The 19970-nt window shown below is 31.5% G+C and overlaps 2 protein-coding genes across 2 annotated transcripts in view; one reads left to right on the forward strand and one right to left on the reverse strand.

Annotated features, from left to right (window-relative positions):
• The first annotated feature begins 321 nt into the window (after nucleotides 1-321).
• Nucleotides 322-3930, forward strand: LOC113516794 (nucleolar complex protein 2 homolog). Its single transcript, XM_026901264.3, has 6 exons — nucleotides 322-483; nucleotides 584-801; nucleotides 1048-1234; nucleotides 1317-2146; nucleotides 2228-2443; nucleotides 3358-3930. The coding sequence occupies exons 1-6, from the start codon at nucleotides 462-464 to the stop codon at nucleotides 3901-3903; spliced, it is 2019 nt and encodes a 672-aa protein (XP_026757065.2). The 5' UTR covers nucleotides 322-461; the 3' UTR covers nucleotides 3904-3930.
• Nucleotides 3931-4005: 75 nt separating this feature from the next.
• The window catches only part of LOC113516821 (hydrocephalus-inducing protein homolog), a 46723-nt gene continuing 30758 nt past the window's right edge, over nucleotides 4006-19970 (reverse strand). Inside the window, 28 exon segments of the mRNA XM_052902554.1 lie at nucleotides 4006-4190; nucleotides 4443-4623; nucleotides 7072-7217; nucleotides 8399-8620; nucleotides 9280-9504; nucleotides 9595-9762; nucleotides 10932-11084; nucleotides 11486-11621; nucleotides 11706-11851; nucleotides 11957-12089; nucleotides 12206-12375; nucleotides 12766-12946; nucleotides 13030-13276; nucleotides 14253-14440; nucleotides 14538-14704; nucleotides 15093-15314; nucleotides 15632-15824; nucleotides 16170-16462; nucleotides 16560-16728; nucleotides 16853-17042; nucleotides 17151-17243; nucleotides 17246-17341; nucleotides 17448-17544; nucleotides 17757-17870; nucleotides 18206-18383; nucleotides 18466-18575; nucleotides 18725-18915; nucleotides 19162-19343. Coding sequence (XP_052758514.1) covers nucleotides 4050-4190; nucleotides 4443-4623; nucleotides 7072-7217; nucleotides 8399-8620; nucleotides 9280-9504; nucleotides 9595-9762; nucleotides 10932-11084; nucleotides 11486-11621; nucleotides 11706-11851; nucleotides 11957-12089; nucleotides 12206-12375; nucleotides 12766-12946; nucleotides 13030-13276; nucleotides 14253-14440; nucleotides 14538-14704; nucleotides 15093-15314; nucleotides 15632-15824; nucleotides 16170-16462; nucleotides 16560-16728; nucleotides 16853-17042; nucleotides 17151-17243; nucleotides 17246-17341; nucleotides 17448-17544; nucleotides 17757-17870; nucleotides 18206-18383; nucleotides 18466-18575; nucleotides 18725-18915; nucleotides 19162-19343 — 4732 coding nt within the window. The 3' untranslated portion in view covers nucleotides 4006-4049.

The raw sequence follows: 19970 nt of genomic DNA on the forward strand, positions 1-19970 counted from the left end.
AAACTATCATGGTTAATTCCTGATGAGTTCATCATGATGGGCTAACTGGCCTGTTTTCATTCTCATCTATCACCCTTCACTGGTGCTCCGCCAGCGTATCCCGTTAGCGCAGGCGGGGCTACCATACCATTTTCATCCACCAAAAAAAAAAAATACTAGTTAATCCTATCGTGTATAGGAAGAACTAGTTTCGCCTAGGCAAAATTAGTTTATCCTGAAATCGGGTATTGGCCGGTAACATATACATATGACAATGTTGACGGTCATAACACTATCCTTAATCTATGGTCTCTAGGCTGTTAACGTTAAATTGATAAATACAGATCTTAACGTATTAAGATCTGTATTTATCAATTGTCACTTGACACATGTTTAGTTACTTGCACGTGGAGCGAATTTAAACCAAATAAATATTTGTTAAATTTTAATTCTATTAAAATTATCGTGAAAAAATAACCAAAATGAAACCTTTAGATTCATCAGGTTAAGTTTAGAAGTTATTACTAAAATCTATTATCAAAATTACTTATAATTAAGTTCCTCATTTACAATGTAAGTTTATTAATTTTATACTTGTTCGTAGACTCTGAAGAGGATTTAAATCCCGAGACTCATAAGAAGTCCCTAGAAAAATTAAAAAATATTGATCCTGATTTCTATAATTTTCTCGAAGAAAATGATGAAAACTTGTTGAATTTTGATTTGGACTCGGAGGACGATGTCTCGGACAAGAATGACGACGAGGAGTCGGTGCATGTGCCAGGGCCGCTGACTGGTGACAGCGATGAGAGCGATTTTGAGGTTTTCTGTAATTTTTATTATAGGGTTTTGTTTCCAATGGGACAATTTGTTGCTTCAGAAAAAAATAAATTTACTCTTTGGAAATGCATTAAATTTAAAATTAATAAACATCCCAGAATTTAATTGCATGGCACATTCTATTGATGGAAGCATGAAAAAGATCTATTTCTTATAGTCATTATTGCAAACAACATTAGGGAATCCCCTCACATATATATTTATATAATAATTATATACTTAATTCAGGAAGAAGATTCAAAACCAACAAAGGGTAAAATTACTCTTAAATTAGTCAAGCAGTGGCAAGCTGAACTTCAAAGTGATGGCAAAATAAAACACACAACTTTGACAACTGTTATTAAAGCTTTTAATGCAGCCATGTTGAGAGCTACCAGTGAAGATGGTACATCACAAGGAGAATTTAAAGTTGAAGGTACCTAGTATTGCTGTAAAACATGTGTTTTTAATATAATGTCAAATAACAAGTTGATTTACCAAATCTTATTTTGTTTCAGGTTCTTCGATTTTTAATGCTGTTATTCAAATGTGTGTACTTTATTTACCTACTGCTTTAAAAAAATATTTAGGCATTGAGCAATCTGGTAAAGATCCAAGAAACTGTAAGCATTTTATAAAAATTAAAGGCCCTTTGGTGGCTTATTTAAATGACTTATTGAAACTTCTCGGTGGAGTTACTTCTGAAAATATCTTGACTGTACTGCTAAAACATTTACATCAAATGTGCATTTATGTCGCATGTTTTGGGAGAATATCAAAGCAATCCTTAAAAAAATTAATAATTTTTTGGAGTACCGGTGAAGAAACAGTAAGAGTGTTGGCTTTCCTTTGCATTTTGAGGATTACAAGAAATCAACAAGCTGCTTTACTTGACCGTGTCCTTAAAGCAATGTATATGACTTATGTGAAAAATTGCAAATTTGTCAGCCCATCCACATGGCCTGGAATTAATTTTATGAGGAGGTCCTTAGTAGAAATGTTTACTTTGGATTTAAACGTTTCATATCAACATGTTTTCCTTTATATCAGGCAACTTGCAATACATTTAAGAAATGCTATTGTTGTTCAAAAAGTGGAAAATCGCCAAGCAGTGTATAATTGGCAATTTATTAACTCATTACACTTATGGGCAGATCTGTTAGGAGCAACATCAAATAAACTGCAGTTGCAACCATTGATCTACCCCCTTGTGATGATTATAACAAATACAATTAAATTGGTACCAACACATCAATATTACCCTCTAAGATTTCACTGTATTGATATTTTAATGAATTTGTCAAAAGATACCAATACATTCATTCCAATATTACCATTTATTGTAGAGGTGAGATGATATATTTATTGTCTTTTGAAATATAGTTTATTCTATGTCTATGGTCAATTATATTGTAATGTTATCCACCAGGTGCTGACTTCATATGACTTCAATAAAAAACACAAGAAAGTCTCTATGAAACCTATTGACTTCTCCTGCATACTTAGACTTGCCAAGTCACAATTAACTGAAAATGGATTCAAGGATGCTACCATAGAGAGATTGTATGCTTTACTATTGGAGTACACAGCAAATGAATCACATAATATTGCCTTCCCTGATATCAGCCTTCTAGCCATTATGCAGGTTAATTAAAATGTATTTATTATAGGGTTTCATGAAACCACATTAGCTGACTGTTGAATATATATATATATATATATATATATATATATATATATTTGAAAGGCATATTCAAAATACAGTATGTGTGAAGTGAGGCTGTAACAAATTTATTAAGTGTTCTATAGCCTTAAAAAGACCTCTTAGAGGTCATTGATTTAGTATTCGCTTATTGTGGCTGTTGTTTTTTTTTTTAGTTTGGTTTGGTTTACTTGGTTTCTCTTACCTCAATAGTTGTGAATTTGAATGTAGACAACACCAAAAAGCAACAAATTATGCTTATAACAAATTAATCAAAAAGCATAGTAGGCTCATCTCTTGCCTATTTGCCATGATAGCAATAGTTAACAAGATCCCAATAACTATTCTGTCTAGAATAATTTATTCATAACAATTAGTATGATGACACAATGATGACCCAGAATATTCTGTACTGTGTATTGCACTTTTTAATTATCATGTTTCCACTTGTGTAAAAAAATATTCTCTTAAGTAACCCAGGTAAGATGGGGGAAAGGGATTGTTAGTAATGGAGACTGAGAATCCCATTGCTAGCAATATACCCAACCAGGTCGACCTCCTCGCGGTTCCCCCTGGAAACTATCATGGTTAATTCCTGATGAATTCATCATGATGGGCTGACTGGCCTGTTTTCATTCTCATCAATCACCCTTCACTGGTGCTCCGTCAGCGTATCCCGTTAGCGCAGGCGGGGTTACCATTCTATTTTCACCCATAAAAAAACCCAGGTAAGATTAATGTAACCCACATTACATTAGAAATGTGAAATCCGAGTTATCATATTCCTTATATGTATTAAAATGATTGAAAAACTGTTATTAATATATAATATTTATTACCATACTTCTCTTTTACAGTTAAAACAATTCCTCAAAACCTGTACAGTTGCTAATTATACAAAAAAGCTAAGACAGTTGCTTGAAAAAATAGAAGAAAATGCAAAATTTATTGATTCTGAAAGATCTAAAATCAGTTTTTCATTGAAAGATGACAAAATGATTAAAGCATGGGAATCTAGTATAAAAACTAAAGGTACACCTTTGTCCATATTCTTTGACAATTGGAATAAGGTAAATAGAATACAAAAACGTAAGAAGATTACTAAAAATGATGAGATAGCTGGAGAACTGCCAATGATAAAAAGACCGAAAATTAACGAACAAAAAATAACAAAAGCAGAAAATAAAGGACCGTTGGTACTATTCCCTTCAGATAGTGAGGATGATAAAACTCAGTTTGGAGAAGAAGAAGAAACGAGCAGTCCTATAAAAGTAAAGAAAATTAAAAAGAAAAGGCAAACTAAAAAAGTAAAAAGTAATAATAAAAAGAAAACAGATGATCACGAAATGAATATCCCTGATAAGGGAGATATTGTACAGGATTTGAGTGTTAGTGATTGGTAAAAAAATATAATGATATTAAACAGATAATATTGTTTTATTGCAAAACTTGACCAATTAGAATATTCCTACCTACCCTATAATAATGTGAAAATAATACAATAGTTACTATGTTAATTTTAGTATATTTTTAAACATTATAAACATGATCAAGGAATTCCTTGAAGAAAATACGTCCAATATACATTCGGTTCCGCTGGCTCGAAACATTCTATTGTAAGGCAAGCAGTTAGTGCCTCAGTCCAACCTTGCAGTGATTTCTCACTTAGATACACAGCAATTTTTAGTTCCTGTTAATGTAATATATTTCAATAATTAATATTGACACTGAAAAAAAAAGAGTTTTTTTTTTTTTTTTTTATATATAGAGCTTTTGCAGACGACGGACTATTTTCTGCTAATAATAGATTCCCAGTTATATTAATCGAATATGCCACGAACGGGTTTCCGTTACGTATTTGGACTTACAAAAAGTATCAAGAATTGTCCCTTGTCTGTATAGATTCTATATCACAAATAGATAACAGAGATTTCTATATCACCTTTTTGCCCCTTATCGGTTCGTACAACGTCTTTACGTAAAACTCTTCTCTATCGACATATATCTTGAAGATTCTATTATCTTCAAACACGTTTTTAAATTTGATTGTAGTATATCCACCTGCCTTTATTTCGTAAGGTCCTTGAGGTTTAGGGATTGTTGTTTTACCTTTTATATTAAATCTAAAAAAATTAAGAAGTTTGTTATGATATAGTATTATGTATCATTCGCCTGGCGCCATTAGGCAACTTTATGACGCTTAAAAGTCATTGGACCTTAGAGCTCCTTTTGAATCACAGCGTTCCTTTTGGATTTCTGCACCCCCAGGTGCCGACTAACCAAAAGGTGGTACTGGACATGGCACATTTCATAATTTTACCTAATTTCTACCACACACTGAAGAATAAAACGGTGAATCATACTAGGAAAATAACCTACTATGTACATAGCTTTTAAATGTCTTTACAAAATTTCACAACAATATTCTAATGCTTTTTGCCTGCTACTTAGTACAAGTGGGTTTTAGAAGTAAGAAAACCTATAAAATAGACCACATTTAGACGCCATATCAAAATAAAATATATATCAAATTTTAAGTTAGATCTTAAAGAACATAACTGCGAATACCACAATTAAATTGAAATAGTTATTGCGTGACGCCACTAAAAACACGAAAAAAAAACAGACAAAACTTCTATAGATTATTGTTTTGACTTCTATTAATAAGGACTATTAGAGCAGTAGAATATAAATGGGCAGACTTCTTCTAGTTACAATTTTATTATACCTATTCATAATATAAGTAGGATTTGTTTATTTATATTATACCTATATGAGAGCATCATTGTCTAATGATATAGGTACCTACTAACCTGGCTTATTCGGCTTGAAGAATTTTGGGTTTAAAATGTTTTTTCATTTGTAAACCGTATACAGAAACGCAGAATATATCACTGTCGCTACTAAAAAAAAACAGTAGAAGTGACACATATAGGCACTTTCAAAGTGCAACGATACTGATAAAAATGTATTGCACTCAAGTAGAGTTATCATGTCACAAAATTAAACTCATTTAATAAATTATTTTGTATGTTGAATAAGCGGAAAAAGATTCATAGTGACCTCTCCCCAGAGTGTTACTATTTTTTTAGTGGTTGAAAACGGAACGATAACCCCGTTTGCGCTATCACACTGGCGAGTAACCAGTTAGGGATGATATCAGGTCAGTTAACCCATCGTGACGAATTTCCACAAGAATTAACCACGATGGTTTCCAGGTTAATCTGATAAGATACCTATATTTAGCTATAGGAATAGTCCTAGCAATAGGACTGACAATCCCTTTCCCCCTAGTCTCCTACTATTATGTCACATACAATTGAACACATACACGACATTGACAAAATGTCAATAATCTACAATGCACCGTGATGTGAGAATGAAGTGGGGGGGGGGGGGGGGGGATATCCAGATGATGTTGATATATATATATATATATATATATATATATATATATATATATATATATATATATATATATATATATATATTTTATTTTAGACAAATTAATTTTGTTTTTATTATTAATATTGGCTTGTAAAGTAACAACTATTTATAAAATTGAAATATCAATCATTCATCTAAAGATGACTTCGTAATTTTTACATAATATATGTAAAAATTACATGCATTAAATGCATGTTGGGAGGAGATTGCTAATAATGGAGATTAGCAATCTCATTGCTAGCAATATACATTATTAGGTCGACTTCCACGCGGTACCCTCTGGAAACTATCATGATTTATTTATTTTTGAATTCGTCAACTGACTCGTTTCATCATCATCTATCATCCCTCACTGGTGCCCCACCAGCGTATAACGATATCGCAGACGGAGTTACCATTCTATTATTATCCATAAAAAAAAGAACATCAGAATGTAGGTATTCAGCTGTTTTTTACTCGCACAATAATATTTAGATGTGGTATTTACAAAATACGACTCGATAGTAACAAAACTACGCACTCTGTGTGAGTGACTAGGCCAAAACATGTACATACTCGGTTAAATTAAAGTACATTAAATTAAATTAAAATTAACTTTGTGAAATACTTAATTAAAATTTTTATGTAAATAATTCCTCAACGTATCAAGACAAGTAAGATTAATAAAATTATGACTGAAAACGCACAACCACAGTGATTAAAAGAATAGGCGGAAGTGTCACTTCTACTTATTCCTTATTCTTCTGGTAAAATGTAGTGAAAACGGACAGAATTTTCATGATCGGCTAGTATAGTATTATATTATCTGTGCTAAAAATGAAGGAAATCATATGAATTTAGAGAAATTTCATACGATTCAATCTTAGATCTCAATAAGGTCGTAACGTGAGTTTGAATCTGGCTATGCCAAAAACTTTGTATTGATTTAAATTAATAATTAACTTTACAATGAATGACAAACCAAATTCTATTAACAAATCAAATTAGTTCCAGCGGCGCGGACATGTAATGTACGCCATCTGCCAAGTTCAAATTCAAATATTCCTACTCGGTGAAATGTGAATAGTCGATAAATACCCCAGATGTGATTTTCTTTATTTGTAATAGGATTTATATAAACTTACACATATTCTCCAGCTACTACTGAGTTAAATGATAATTTACAATTCTGTACTCCAAGCTGTGTTGGTTCAAACCAAACCAAAAATTTTCCTTTCTCGAACGGACCCAACGTATATTCTTTTTCAGCTTGTATCGACGAATGAGAAATCTAGTTAATAATTTAAAAACCAATTATAATATTGCAATTATAGTTTAAAATCTTATCATCTTAATACTTACTTTTAAAATATAACAAACTATCTCAGCAAATATTCTTCTGGTCTTTATAAGTTACTTTTATACTGACTACTAAATAAAAACCATCATATCTATCAAATAGAAGCAAACAATAAAGAATTACGAAATTTCATTAAAATCAGTTGAGCGGTTTTGGAGATTGCCTTGAACAGATACAATAACACAGTTTTTTATACGTTCGTTTAAAGTAACTATCTATTCGTATAGGTGTAACTATGGGAACCGAATATTAACAAATAAGATCAGTAGGATAATTTTCAAACTTTCACTACAGAATAAAGTAAAAAAAAGAAATTTTTAATGGCTCTATATTCACGCCAAGTCTGCGGGGTAAACTGAAAAACCGTGTTGCAAAGGCCTCTTTTATAAGACTGCTTTTACAACCTACTTACTATCCATTCACTACTCGTCTCATATATGTACACCAGTTTCGGAAACTATCAATTCTACTAGCCAGATTTAGCTTGAATGTAACTTTTATTTGGGTCAATTTCACTTACAGAACTAAAAGTGATTCACGCGGAATATAAATACTATGGCATTTAGTGCCTCGCTGTAATATCAGAAATAGAGAATTGTATGAATGTAGTTACATGCCACCTATGTTAAGCATGCCTACGCGAATGAATACCTATTTGAAAACGGCATTGTTATATTTTTACTGATCTAATCTCTGTTATGTCCATGGTACTGCTCATGTCTATTGGCGACGGTTACCACTTTCCATCATGTAGGCCGTCAGCTTGTTTGTCATTCTAAGTTGTATAAAAATAAAAAATACCATGAAATGAATTTCCGAATCGGACTTAATTTCGTGTTTTTAATCACACTGAAATCGACCTAGTAAATGGAGATTAACTTTTCGTTCTTCTTAAATCCTACCATAAAAGTTCTTAGGAACGATATTTTAACATTCTTAATATTTTTGAACAGTACGTATCTATTATGTGATTTTAACATTAAATTTGTTTCGTTCGGCCCCGAAATCTCGGAAAACATTTCTTGGTAGGCCCTTAGATCTCCATACTCTGTGTATTGCGAATGACAAGAGATGGAATATTAAAAAAAAAGAACAATCGTTATAATCATTACCGAAGTCGCAAAGTCAGCTCTAACGTCAGTGTTGTTCTGTACTCGGAGTCTCAGTGGAATGCACGTGCCGAAAGCAGTAGTATACTCTAAGTTCTTTTCCTTAGCTGGTAGACACGTTAGCACAACTTTGTATAAATATGATCCTACCAGCTGATTATTCACTTCCAAATAATCTTCAATAGTGCCAACCACTAACGGGGCATATGTCAACGTCAATATTGCCTGAAAAAAAATCAGTATCAGTTCATTGAACTTAGTCGCTAACGTAGTCATAACGTAAACTTTTCAATAATTCACACTAGTCACCTGACAATAGGAGCAAGAATAAAATCGGTTAGGTACACGACTGATATTGTTTATTTTTTAATGGATGATAATGGAATGGTGATTCCGCCGTCGCTACCAGTATACCCCGGTGGGGCAGTAGTGATAAGTGAAAATGAAAGAGCAGACCGGTTAACCCATCGTGATAAATACAGTATTCCGTATATCCGTATTACGAACAATCCCTCCTGTAACCCCCCCAACTGGTATTGTTTCATAGTGACAGAATCAATTGTAGATCAAGAGTTTATAATGACTCTCATTCGGGAAGAACAACGTTCTACATTATATCTACTTATTTAAATATATATCGCCGTGTAGTCCCGGTATACAATAGGTCACCCCTTCTTTTGCCGTGGGTGTGGTAAGAGACGACTTAGGGAGGGCGAGAGATGGGCAGCAGCGTCCCTCTTAAAACATCTCTAAAAGCTTAACTGCGTTTACCAACCCGCCTGCCAAGCGTGGTAACTACTGGCCAAACTCCCCTTATGGGGAAGGCTTATGTTCAGCAGTGAACAGTTAACAGCTTATATAATAAAAAAATTAAATACATTTACCTCTGAATTTCTATGAATCCTTAAAAATTCAGGACATTTTAATTTATCGCATCTTATACGGAAGTCAGCATCTTGAGCCAGTGGATTGGTAACTATTAATTCTCTCTGTGTTACCTCACGAGCACGGGACACGAACGTGAGTGTATCCACGATTTTGCTGGCCGTAACAGTGGCTACGATGTTGTAGAATTGATATTCTCGAGTTATCTCGTTTATAAAGATAACCTAAAAAAAGATATACGAAAATTTATAATATAATAAAATAATATCGCGTAGGTATGTATATTAATCGTCTGAGGGTTAAAAGCAACGAACTTTTAAATGCATTTCACATTCATTGTAGCAAACGAATGTCCATCGACAAGTGGCGGCAGCTTCTCCCCACACTTTAATACTGTCCGGGTATTTTAATTCATAATACCCTTCAAATTTATCCGGAATGATCCTCACAATTTCCGTGGTGACAATATACGTCTCTGGAATCTATAAAATATCATTGAATCAAACATTATATTCGTAGACAATGGTTAAAAGTTATCCACGTATACAAAGCAGGGTATAAGTGACGGTATGAAAACATTCGAGTTCACTATAGAGTTTGCAATCCACTAAGGTAGCATTTGGCTGCAAATTCTTCAACAGCCTCACTTATTAGAAGTTTATTTGAACATATTTATTAAAAATAATATCTATTAATCTGATCTTTACGTCTTAAGAAGATAAAATAGCGGGAAATTTATAACTATTAGGTAACTTTAAACTAAAGTAATGTAATGTATTTTATACATAAGATATATTTCTTTTGCATTTCTTATTATGAAAAATATATGATTAACACTTGATTACAGGTGTTTAGCCGCAATTTCATCCACATGACCGGCATATGTTAATTAACTAAAATAAAAAATAGTCTATATCCTTCTCCATACCAAGTAGGTACTACGTGTGTACTAAATGTAATATAATTAATTATATTAAATTTAGTACACACGTTGTATAAAGGTAACAAGCAAACCAATTCACTTTCACATCTAAACTAAATAACGATGAAAAGTTTTATTTTTTGTTTGTAATGGATAATCTCGAAACATACTTAACCGATTTTAAAAATGCTATCCCTTAAAAAAGTTACACTATCAGTGAGTAACCTGGACTACATTTTATTAAAAAAAAAACTCGTGCGCATTTAAAATATTAGTACGAACATATATTTTTCATTAGCTTTATCCAACAGCGTCCATGTGAATCAGTATATATATAAAGTAGGTATATTATTTGTTAAGTAAATACACTTCAAAACCATTCGATAATTTTTGCGTAAAAGACTAACAAACATCCATCCACTCACAAACTTTCGCATTTATAATAGTACCTTATAGGATTTTTTTATGGGTGAAAATGGAATGGAAACCCCGCCTGCGCTAACAGGATACGCTGGCGGAGCACCAGTGAGAGGTGATAGATGAGAATAAAAAACAGGCCAGTTAGCCCATCATGATGAATTCATCAGTTAATTAATCATGATAGTTTCCAGGGGGAACCGCGAGGAGGTCGACCTGGTTGGGTATATTGCTAGCAATGGGATTCTCAGTCTCCATTACTAACAATCCTTTTCCCCCCACCTTATAGGATTATCTTTGATTGAAACATACCTCCGTAATATTATAAACAAGTAGTTCTTGAGTGTGTAAATCTTTTGCGGGAACACTGAATGTTATATTCCCTGTTGGATTTGGATGTGAAGCTACTGCAACCAGCGTAATGAATAGTGCACTTTCGCCCAACGGCGAATACAGTACCTGGCTCTGTTTTTGTTACAATAACTAAATATTAATTATAAATAGTATTTCGTAACATGAAAATAAAAAATACTTTATTATTAGCCGCATTTTTTAAATTTTGCTTGCGTGATTGATGCATCTAGGCAAATATAGTCGCATAACAATATAGTGCCATAAAATTACTTATCTGGGCAATTTGTGTAGATTATCTGGTTTTGTGGTATGAAAATTGATTCAAGAAAATATATAAATAGACGTTATCTAATTACTTTTTTTATGTAACTTAGAATGACAAATAAGTTGTGGCCCATTGGTCGTCTATAGACATAAAAAGTACCATAGACATAATAAAGACTATATTTAAACAAGATCATAGACTATATTTAAACACGACCATAGAAAAAAAAAATATTTTTAATGATTACCTCATGTCTACCTATAGATTTGGGTTTAAAATGAACGGGTATGTCAAATGTAGAGTTAGGCTCTATATTAAATTCTCTTAAAGTTTCAAATGGTCCACCAGATACTTCGCTTAAAACCAACCACATATCGTCCGAACTGAAAATTTATTTTAAATAATTTAATTCATTTTAATATACATATATATAAGTAGAAATTAATAACAATACAATGCTCTCTTACGGGTTTGTGACAGTTATATATTCAGTTTGAACTTCCCGTACTGGACATTCTAAGTACAATGTTTTATTCTGCATAGTTCCTATATCCACACAGGTTGCATACATAGCTAACTCCAAAGGCATATAATTTTCAACGTTGCAACTAGCCTTTAAGGAAATAGTGAATTACATTAATTAATAATTAAAGAAAAAAATTGTAGTATCATTAATTAAACATAAATAAATATCAAATAAAGGTATTAAAATACATACCCATACTTTTATAAACGGATTATAATTGACGGGTTTAAATGTTATAGTAAAAGTTACATTTGTATGAGCAGCTATATTACCCTGCATTGGAGATATGATAAATTCGTCTGATATTAGCGGTTGCCACCAAAACCTGAATAGAGCAATTATCTATAGGTTTGCCTTTAAATTAATATACAATTTGTATTTTTCCGTATAAAACATGTAATTGCGATTTACTTTATTAATAATTACTAAACTATATCAAACCTTGTTCCAAAATCGCCTTTGTTTAATAACATCACTTTTAATATCTTACATCCGCGTTTTCGCACACGACCAAATTGTAATGATTTTTGGCTGAAACATAGACTCATCCCCGTAGCACTTCCGCTTAAACGCACTAGTGGTCTTTCGAACTCGAAAACTTTCATATTTAACTATGAATAAAAAAAAATACGAATGAATGAGTACTAGAGGCTGAAGATCGTAAGAAATGGAAAAATATCATAAGAAAGGCAACAGACACCTTTCAGTAATGAAGTGGACGAAGAGAGAGAGAATGAACGAGTATACTTTATTTGCATTATACAATATAGGAAATAAGCAACACAACTATTAAATATAACGATACAATTGTATAAGTACAGTCACGGAAATTTTTAGCAGTTCTCTTGCATAAAATATAGTAAAGCACATGTTTCACTGTGCTAGAAAAAAAATTGGGAAAAATTGAGAGAAATAGTTATCAACGCATATTCAAATCAATCTAATATTTACATGTTATTAATTATTAATATTATCATACAATTAGATTATTTCCATCATACCTGAACATTTAATGTACTTATCATGCCCATAGGTTTGAACTGTATCTTTAAAGGAACCTTTCTGTGTGGTTTTATGGTGCACTTAGTGGGTACCACCTTTAGGGAGGATAGTGCATTTTCTGTATCCATTGAAATTTGTTCCCGAACTTTATTATCTTTATAGCATTGTAATTTTTGCACTCTAAAATCCATAACATCATTTTACAATTAAATTAAATTGAAGACTGTATTGAGACTAATAATTATAATTTTAAAATAATTTACCGAGAGGGTCCAGCATCTGTAGCTTGCAAATTCACTACGCTAGGACTAAGGCAAACACTAGTTGTTTCTGAATAAGTCGTATCTTCAATAACAGAGTACATGTCCCTAAATATAAAACTCGCATCAATTGGTACTTTGCTGTGGTTCATCACTTCAATTTGTCTCACGATTTTCTCGCCAACTTTTACGAGTCCTAACTCTAAACTTTTTTGACAGCCCTCATAAAGATCAAAAAGAAGAGGTACACCTGTAAAGTATACGGAGGAATAAAAGAGAATGCTATTGAAACTAAAACCATACTTTTTAGTGTTAAAGGATCCCGCGATTGACCATGATCTCGCTTAATGAGAAAAAATGATAAGGTTCCACTCGTGTTTTTGTCTTAAAGCAGCTGCATGGCTGTTTCGGTCTGTAGGATGGGATATAGCAGTGAAGTCACAGAAAACAGAAGCATAATTTCATAATCCTTAAGAATAATAGCAACGCAATAGGAGTACCATGAGCATCACAGTGTATTCTGTAATATTCGTAATGCTGTTATCTATAGACGAAAGTCACTACTTTCCATAAGGTCAGCTTGTTTGCCATTGTAACTTGTATAAACTTGTTTGCTATTCTAAGTATGATAAAAAAGGTCTGACGATGTAGATCGAAGGTCCGTGAACAACATTGATTTTTGCTTTAAAAAGATTATTAATATGTTAGGTACTTAAATTTATTTTAAATATGCGAAAAATCAGAGATTATCATTAATTCATATTATTCAGTTGCTCTACGAGCGACATCATTTAGTATTTTAGTAGTGACAGATACAAACATTAAGAAAGTGGTGGCTAAGAGGCTAAGAGAATATATTTTTTAATAATTTATACCTAGATTATGTCAGTGTAGCTATGAACTGAGAGCTACTCTCCCCCGCAAAAATTATAGAGGAGGTTCCACGAAAACTAGTGGGTGGCCCCCAAAAAGGTCGAGGAACCCCTGTACTGCGGGTTTGTGGACAGTCTATTACGCCACTGAGTATCTGATTGCGAAATATCACTGAATATCTAATTACGAAATTTTTATTTTTTGTCGAATTCCCTATGAAGAAGGGTTATGAAAAAAGTATGATAGGTAAATTCCTTTATATAGAGATATAATATTAAGATATTAAGAAAGAATATTTTAAAACTTTCGATGAAAATAGAAGGGAAAAGCTAATTATATATTTAGGTACACACCTTCGCCTTTAATAGTAACAATTTCTTCACAAAGTGAATTTACCCAAAATTTTAATTTAAACTCGTATTCCCGTACTTGTTTAGGCCTAAAGAAAATAGAAAACTTCACTCGCTTGCCAGGCTGTATTTCCGGAAGTTGATGGTAGTCAACAAACAATTCTGGTAGATTTGAAAAATTCATATCAATTCTGCAAAATAAAAACGTTTTCAATAATAACGACGTACTCATTGTTCATTAATTGGATACTATAATTTAAAAAATCCAGATAAGAAAACATTTCATACATGATGGGATCTTGATCATCATTAACAAATGCCAAATTCTTTTTGTAAGTTGAATCTGGCGCGTTTACTATACATTTTCCAAAGTCATAATTCATACACGAAAAATGATAAAGTGGTTTTTTTATCTCTGCGTGAAGATATATAGTATACTCTGGCCCATCTGAAATCTATATTTCATACAGATTTAAGTGTTAAGTCATACACAATCCAATCACTGTCGGAAAACATTTATTAGCAAGAATATTTGTATCTCCAGTATACACTACAAAAAATAAAAATATACATAAAACAAAAGAACAAAAATGAGCAATAGAACTAAAATCATACTTAGTCTTCTTCAAAAAAAATATTTTTATTTATGTGATCTAATAATAACACCTAAAATTTAAAAAGCTAAAGTAAATCTAGCCATGTCATAATAATGCTTCTTAGATGCATAATTTTTAGACAATAAATACGCAATAAATTTAACTAAACCACTAAAATATTCTCATTTGAATCTTTTAGTTAAATTGATCTCATTCTATTTACAAAACAATTATTCTACAAACTTACTGTCAATGTGACTGGAAAAGCTTGTACCGGCACTTGTTTTAAAGTAAAAGATAGTACACATTCCACATCGGATGCTGGTGTGATGTGACCACTCTTGGGTTCCACGCTTATTTGCAGATATTTCTTAACAGAGTTATTATTATAATGCCAATCAAAGAAAAATGTTGCGGACCCGTCGTTCTTTATAGTGAATGGTATCGTTCGCTCATATGTAGATGCTGTCTGAATAAATTAGTATAAAATAAAATCAATAGAGTGCTTAGTAAATAAGAACATGCTTAATAAAAAAAAGGATATGATATGAATGTTACCATTTTCTTCTTATTTTTGTTCACTATAAGAACATTGATACCTTACTAATGTGACATTAAGTTTGTCTGTTACCTCATAACGAACAAGATAGGAACATTTTTCCCTCGAAGAAGAACATAGGCTAATTTTTATATCGCTCGATCGATAAGATGTTGCAATTTTCATTATAAGATCTCGATTACCTTATAGATCTGTTTTTTGTATGTAATTATAATTCTGTTTGGTACCTGATCTAAATAAATATTTGTAATGGCGTCACTGTTTAGGACATGTTCATTCCCTATGAGATAATATGTAACTTTTGGCTTAATCAGGTAACTAAGAGCATTTACACACAACGTTAAGAATTTCGTCATGTAAGTAATACTGCAAAACATTTTAAAAGATAGCGGCCCATCTTGTATTGGCGTGTAAATTATTCTAGAATAAAAACATTTTGTAGTTAATAATAAATAAAAGACACGTTAACGCACATTGCAATGAAAGTAGTGTTAGTCGCTATAAAAATAATCAGATTCCATCACATAATCAGATTATGTAAAAAAAAGAAACAAAAAAATTACTTCAAAAAGGAGGAAGTTCTTAATTCGAAGGATTTTTTGTGGAATTATTTTTGCAACAAATAGTGTTAATACTATACTAATATTATTATGAAGCCGTTTTGTTTGTGTACCAAAATATTAAATAGTTAAAAATGTATTTTCACTAAACATATATCTGACAAACGTCTAAACTATGCAATATGTACAGACAATTTCCACTTACTTGATTAGCGTTTCAGAGCGTGGTTTTAATAAACCTTGCTCAGGATCAACAATTACTGGTGTTTTGCCAGACTCATTACATAATGAATTGCCTTTGAATTCGAACTTAAGAGATTCATTTTCATTGTTTTTTAATTTTATTTCATGTATTGTGGTGAAACCAACTAATGAATTTCTCATAATTAATAGAGTTGGAACAAACACCACATCTGGTTCTCTAACGAGACCAACAACGAGTAGATTAATAAGAAGGTTGTGAATAGGAATTATGAATTTCCACTGAGATTCGTAAACCTATATAAATGAACATTAAATATTATACTATAAATGTATAATAGCTATAAAATAATATTAGACATATGCATGTGTACATTAATCAAACATTAAATACCCCGGGGGCTGTTGGCGAGAAAGTGAATGTCACTATAGTCGATGTACCACCCTCTACATAACCTTTTAATGTATCACAGTGAATGGGTATTAGTTCAGGTTTATCTGACAACACCATCTCGAATATAAACTCGTACGCTTCACTGGTAGGGTTTATAACATTGAATGATCTGCAACAAATTTGTTGCTACTGTATTTACTAGTACAAATAGTAGAAAATAATACAAAAATAATATTATTATGTTATATTATTATTATGTTATTTATTTAGTTATGATTTTCATAAAATCTAACTTTTTATAACATCCAGAACCCAAAACGTTAAATTCTAATACTGTCATATGTTGAGGTAATGTTACTCCAGTCACTTTTCTTTGTCCAGATGTTAAATAGTCACTCTCCGGTATATCCAAGTGACAATACGGAATTAAGGATTTCGCCGTAATTTTACACGTTGCATTTGCGTCATATGGATCGAGATTATCTATAAGTAATCAAAATGTTATAAATAATGTTAGTTGGTTTCTAAGGTTAGGCAATACCAAGAAAAAGGAATCAAATATCTATTAAGTAATGTGAGAACAATAATTACCTATAGAACTTTTTAACCGAACTTTGTAATCAAACGCATCAAGCGGTGAAAACGTAACTTTAAAAATTCGACTTTCATTAGGTTTAAGACATTTTTGGAAGGGTCTATTCGAAAAGGAAGATCCATCTCAAACCAGGTATCAACACTTTCTCGTCCCAAACTTCCACTGAACAACGTGACTTTACTAGGCACTAACAGAAACGGAAAACTGAGTATTAAAATATTAAAATAGACTTAACTATTTTATTATAAGTATACATTTTAGTATAATTCACTTTATATTGTTTACTTGATTACCGTTTTCTTCTTTGTGTTCCTGTATGTTCTGATCGGCGCATAACACATTGTTAATAGACAGATTTTCTTCAAGGTTGGTGTTACGTTCCGGTCCTTGCTATAATATAAATGTTTTGTTTTAATTTAATTAATTCGAGTAAAATTTTATGAATACTGTTTTTTATATTTGGTTCACTTTATTATTAATTTATTTTTCTATGTTAGATAATAACACTGAATAATGCTATTATTGATTTAAATAAATAATTGCAAAAACTTATATTGATAATATGTATAAGACCTATAAATATATTATGTTGTATAAATTACCTTAGGTGCGCACTTGTCAATTCTCATAGGAAATTCGTCATCAATATGAAAATCCCATGCAATTTTCAACGGTACATTGCCTATATTTTTAACGTTGAAACTGAAATCTCTAGTCTAGTTAAACAAAGAGAAAACATATTAAATATAATGAGATCTATTATCCGAAGTAACTATCTATATATTAAGCAGCTGTTTCTGCCAAATTCATATTAAATGTTATTATAAAGAAATTTGGCGATGATAATGGTACCCGGAATTCCTATTTATATACACTTCAATGCATTGGTATTGACATCAGATTCACCTTGGTATTAAACAATTATGTTGAAAAGTAACTATCGTGAGTCATACTGATTACTTCTATTGTTTATATTGTTATTTCATATAAAACAGGACTAATTTATTATTTTAGAAGTATAAAAAAATTACGATATTAAAAATTTACCCACCTGATAAATAAAAGTGTCTCTCAAATTGACTTCTTCTTTCAATGTACACGTGTATTTAGTATACTCTGTTATAGCTGAATATATAATTATAATACGTATTGTCCCAAGGGAGCTATGTGCATTATTGACATTTTGTTCGTCTATAACTGTTTCATTCCTTTCGTTAAGTCTCGTCGCCCTGTATTCATGATGTAATTATAAATATTTAAAACAATTTGACGTCTTTATTTGTAGATATATATTGCATTTGCGCGAGTTACCTATTGTGATCAAATAATGTAACAATTTGACGATTATCCCAACTTGCACTTTTCATATCAAACGTTAAAGAATCATCGCTTAACGCTGTTAATAAGCAAGTAAATATTTCCTGTGAAAAGTACAGTAACTTAATAACTCATCTGCATATCGGTATACACAAATTAGACATATAGTCGCGTGTACTTAATAAAATGTATGTACCGATATTTTAGAAATTCGTGATTAATTAGTTATATTAAGTATAAAATAATTTATAACCTTTTTAATATTAATTGGTTGTATAGAAAAGAATGTAATTTCTAAATCTTTTTCTTCGCCCGGTGAAATATAGCCGACAGATGGTTTTATACAGATATGTTCAATGTATTCCCATGTAAACTTATATACTTTGTCTGAATTATTAGCCATGATAATGTTTCTCTTCTGCATTGTAGACAATTCACATCCACCTATATATAATATTTATATGAATGATAAAATATTTGACGTCGCTGTATTCTACTCCTAAATTAAGTAATGATTTTGTATAATGTATTTATATTTATATAATTTTAAAATAACTTTAGAATATGTTTTAAAATAAGGCCCTGTATAGATATAAATAAGCAGTATGATATCGTATGTTTTAAAAACGATGAAAACAGTCAAGAAAAATATAAGCGATTTTATAATCATTGTGATTTAAAAAGACGTACCGAAGTCAAGAATATATTTTAAGACAGATGGATCTGCGCTAAAGGAATCGCTGTACTTCATTGAACTAACAGATGTCTTTTTACTTTTCTTCGCTTCGGCAATATTTCGCGATTTCTTTTTATCTGGTGGGGCACTTTTACTCTTCTTCCTACTATCCATTGTAGAAATAGTAGAAACTGTCCTATATGTAAAGCAAATGTAAAGATGTTTGTGTATGTTTTACAAAAGCGTTACCTAAAGTATGAGAGGCTGACAGACTGTATTTGTTTGATTTGAAAGTGGTTAAACATTTAGAATAGATATATAATGATAGATGAAAGGTTGACAAAACAGATATATAACGCAAAAATGGAAGGATATATGCTCGTGAATCCCTAGATATACCCATAATGGTTAGATAAACCAAGTGCTGTTTAAGGACAAAACAATATTGTGTTTTACAAAATACCGACTTCGAACGTGAAAATCTGTTATTTTGATTTAAAAACTAAACAACTAAACCCATATTGAAAAAATATATGTAGAACTAATCTGAAAGTATATTCTTTCAATTAAAAAAAGAATTTTCCAAATCGATTTATAACTATTAGAGTTAGGAGGGAACAAACGTAAAAATATACTACCAAATTGAGAACCTCCTCCTTTTTTTAGTCGGTTGATAGAGAGTTTCAACAACCGCCATATATAACTATATGAGATAAGTTATTGAATATATTTTTTTTTTTTTATACAACTTATAATGCCAAACAAACTGACGGCCCACCTGATGGAAAGTGGTAACCGTCGCCTATAGACATGAGCAGTACCA

This window comes from Galleria mellonella, unplaced genomic scaffold (assembly GCF_026898425.1).
Source record: "Galleria mellonella isolate WM207_F2 unplaced genomic scaffold, CSIRO_AGI_GalMel_v1 utg93, whole genome shotgun sequence".
Taxonomy (NCBI): Eukaryota; Metazoa; Arthropoda; class Insecta; order Lepidoptera; family Pyralidae; genus Galleria; species Galleria mellonella.

Excerpts from the sequence above, each read along its gene's own strand:
- LOC113516794 (XM_026901264.3), top strand. The coding sequence starts at position 462 with ATGAAACCTTTAGATTCATCAG. Across the intron at positions 484-583 it reads GAAACCTTTAGATTCATCAG|ACTCTGAAGAGGATTTAAAT; the intron begins GTTAAGTTTAGA and ends ACTTGTTCGTAG. Across the intron at positions 802-1,047 it reads GCGATGAGAGCGATTTTGAG|GAAGAAGATTCAAAACCAAC; the intron begins GTTTTCTGTAAT and ends TACTTAATTCAG.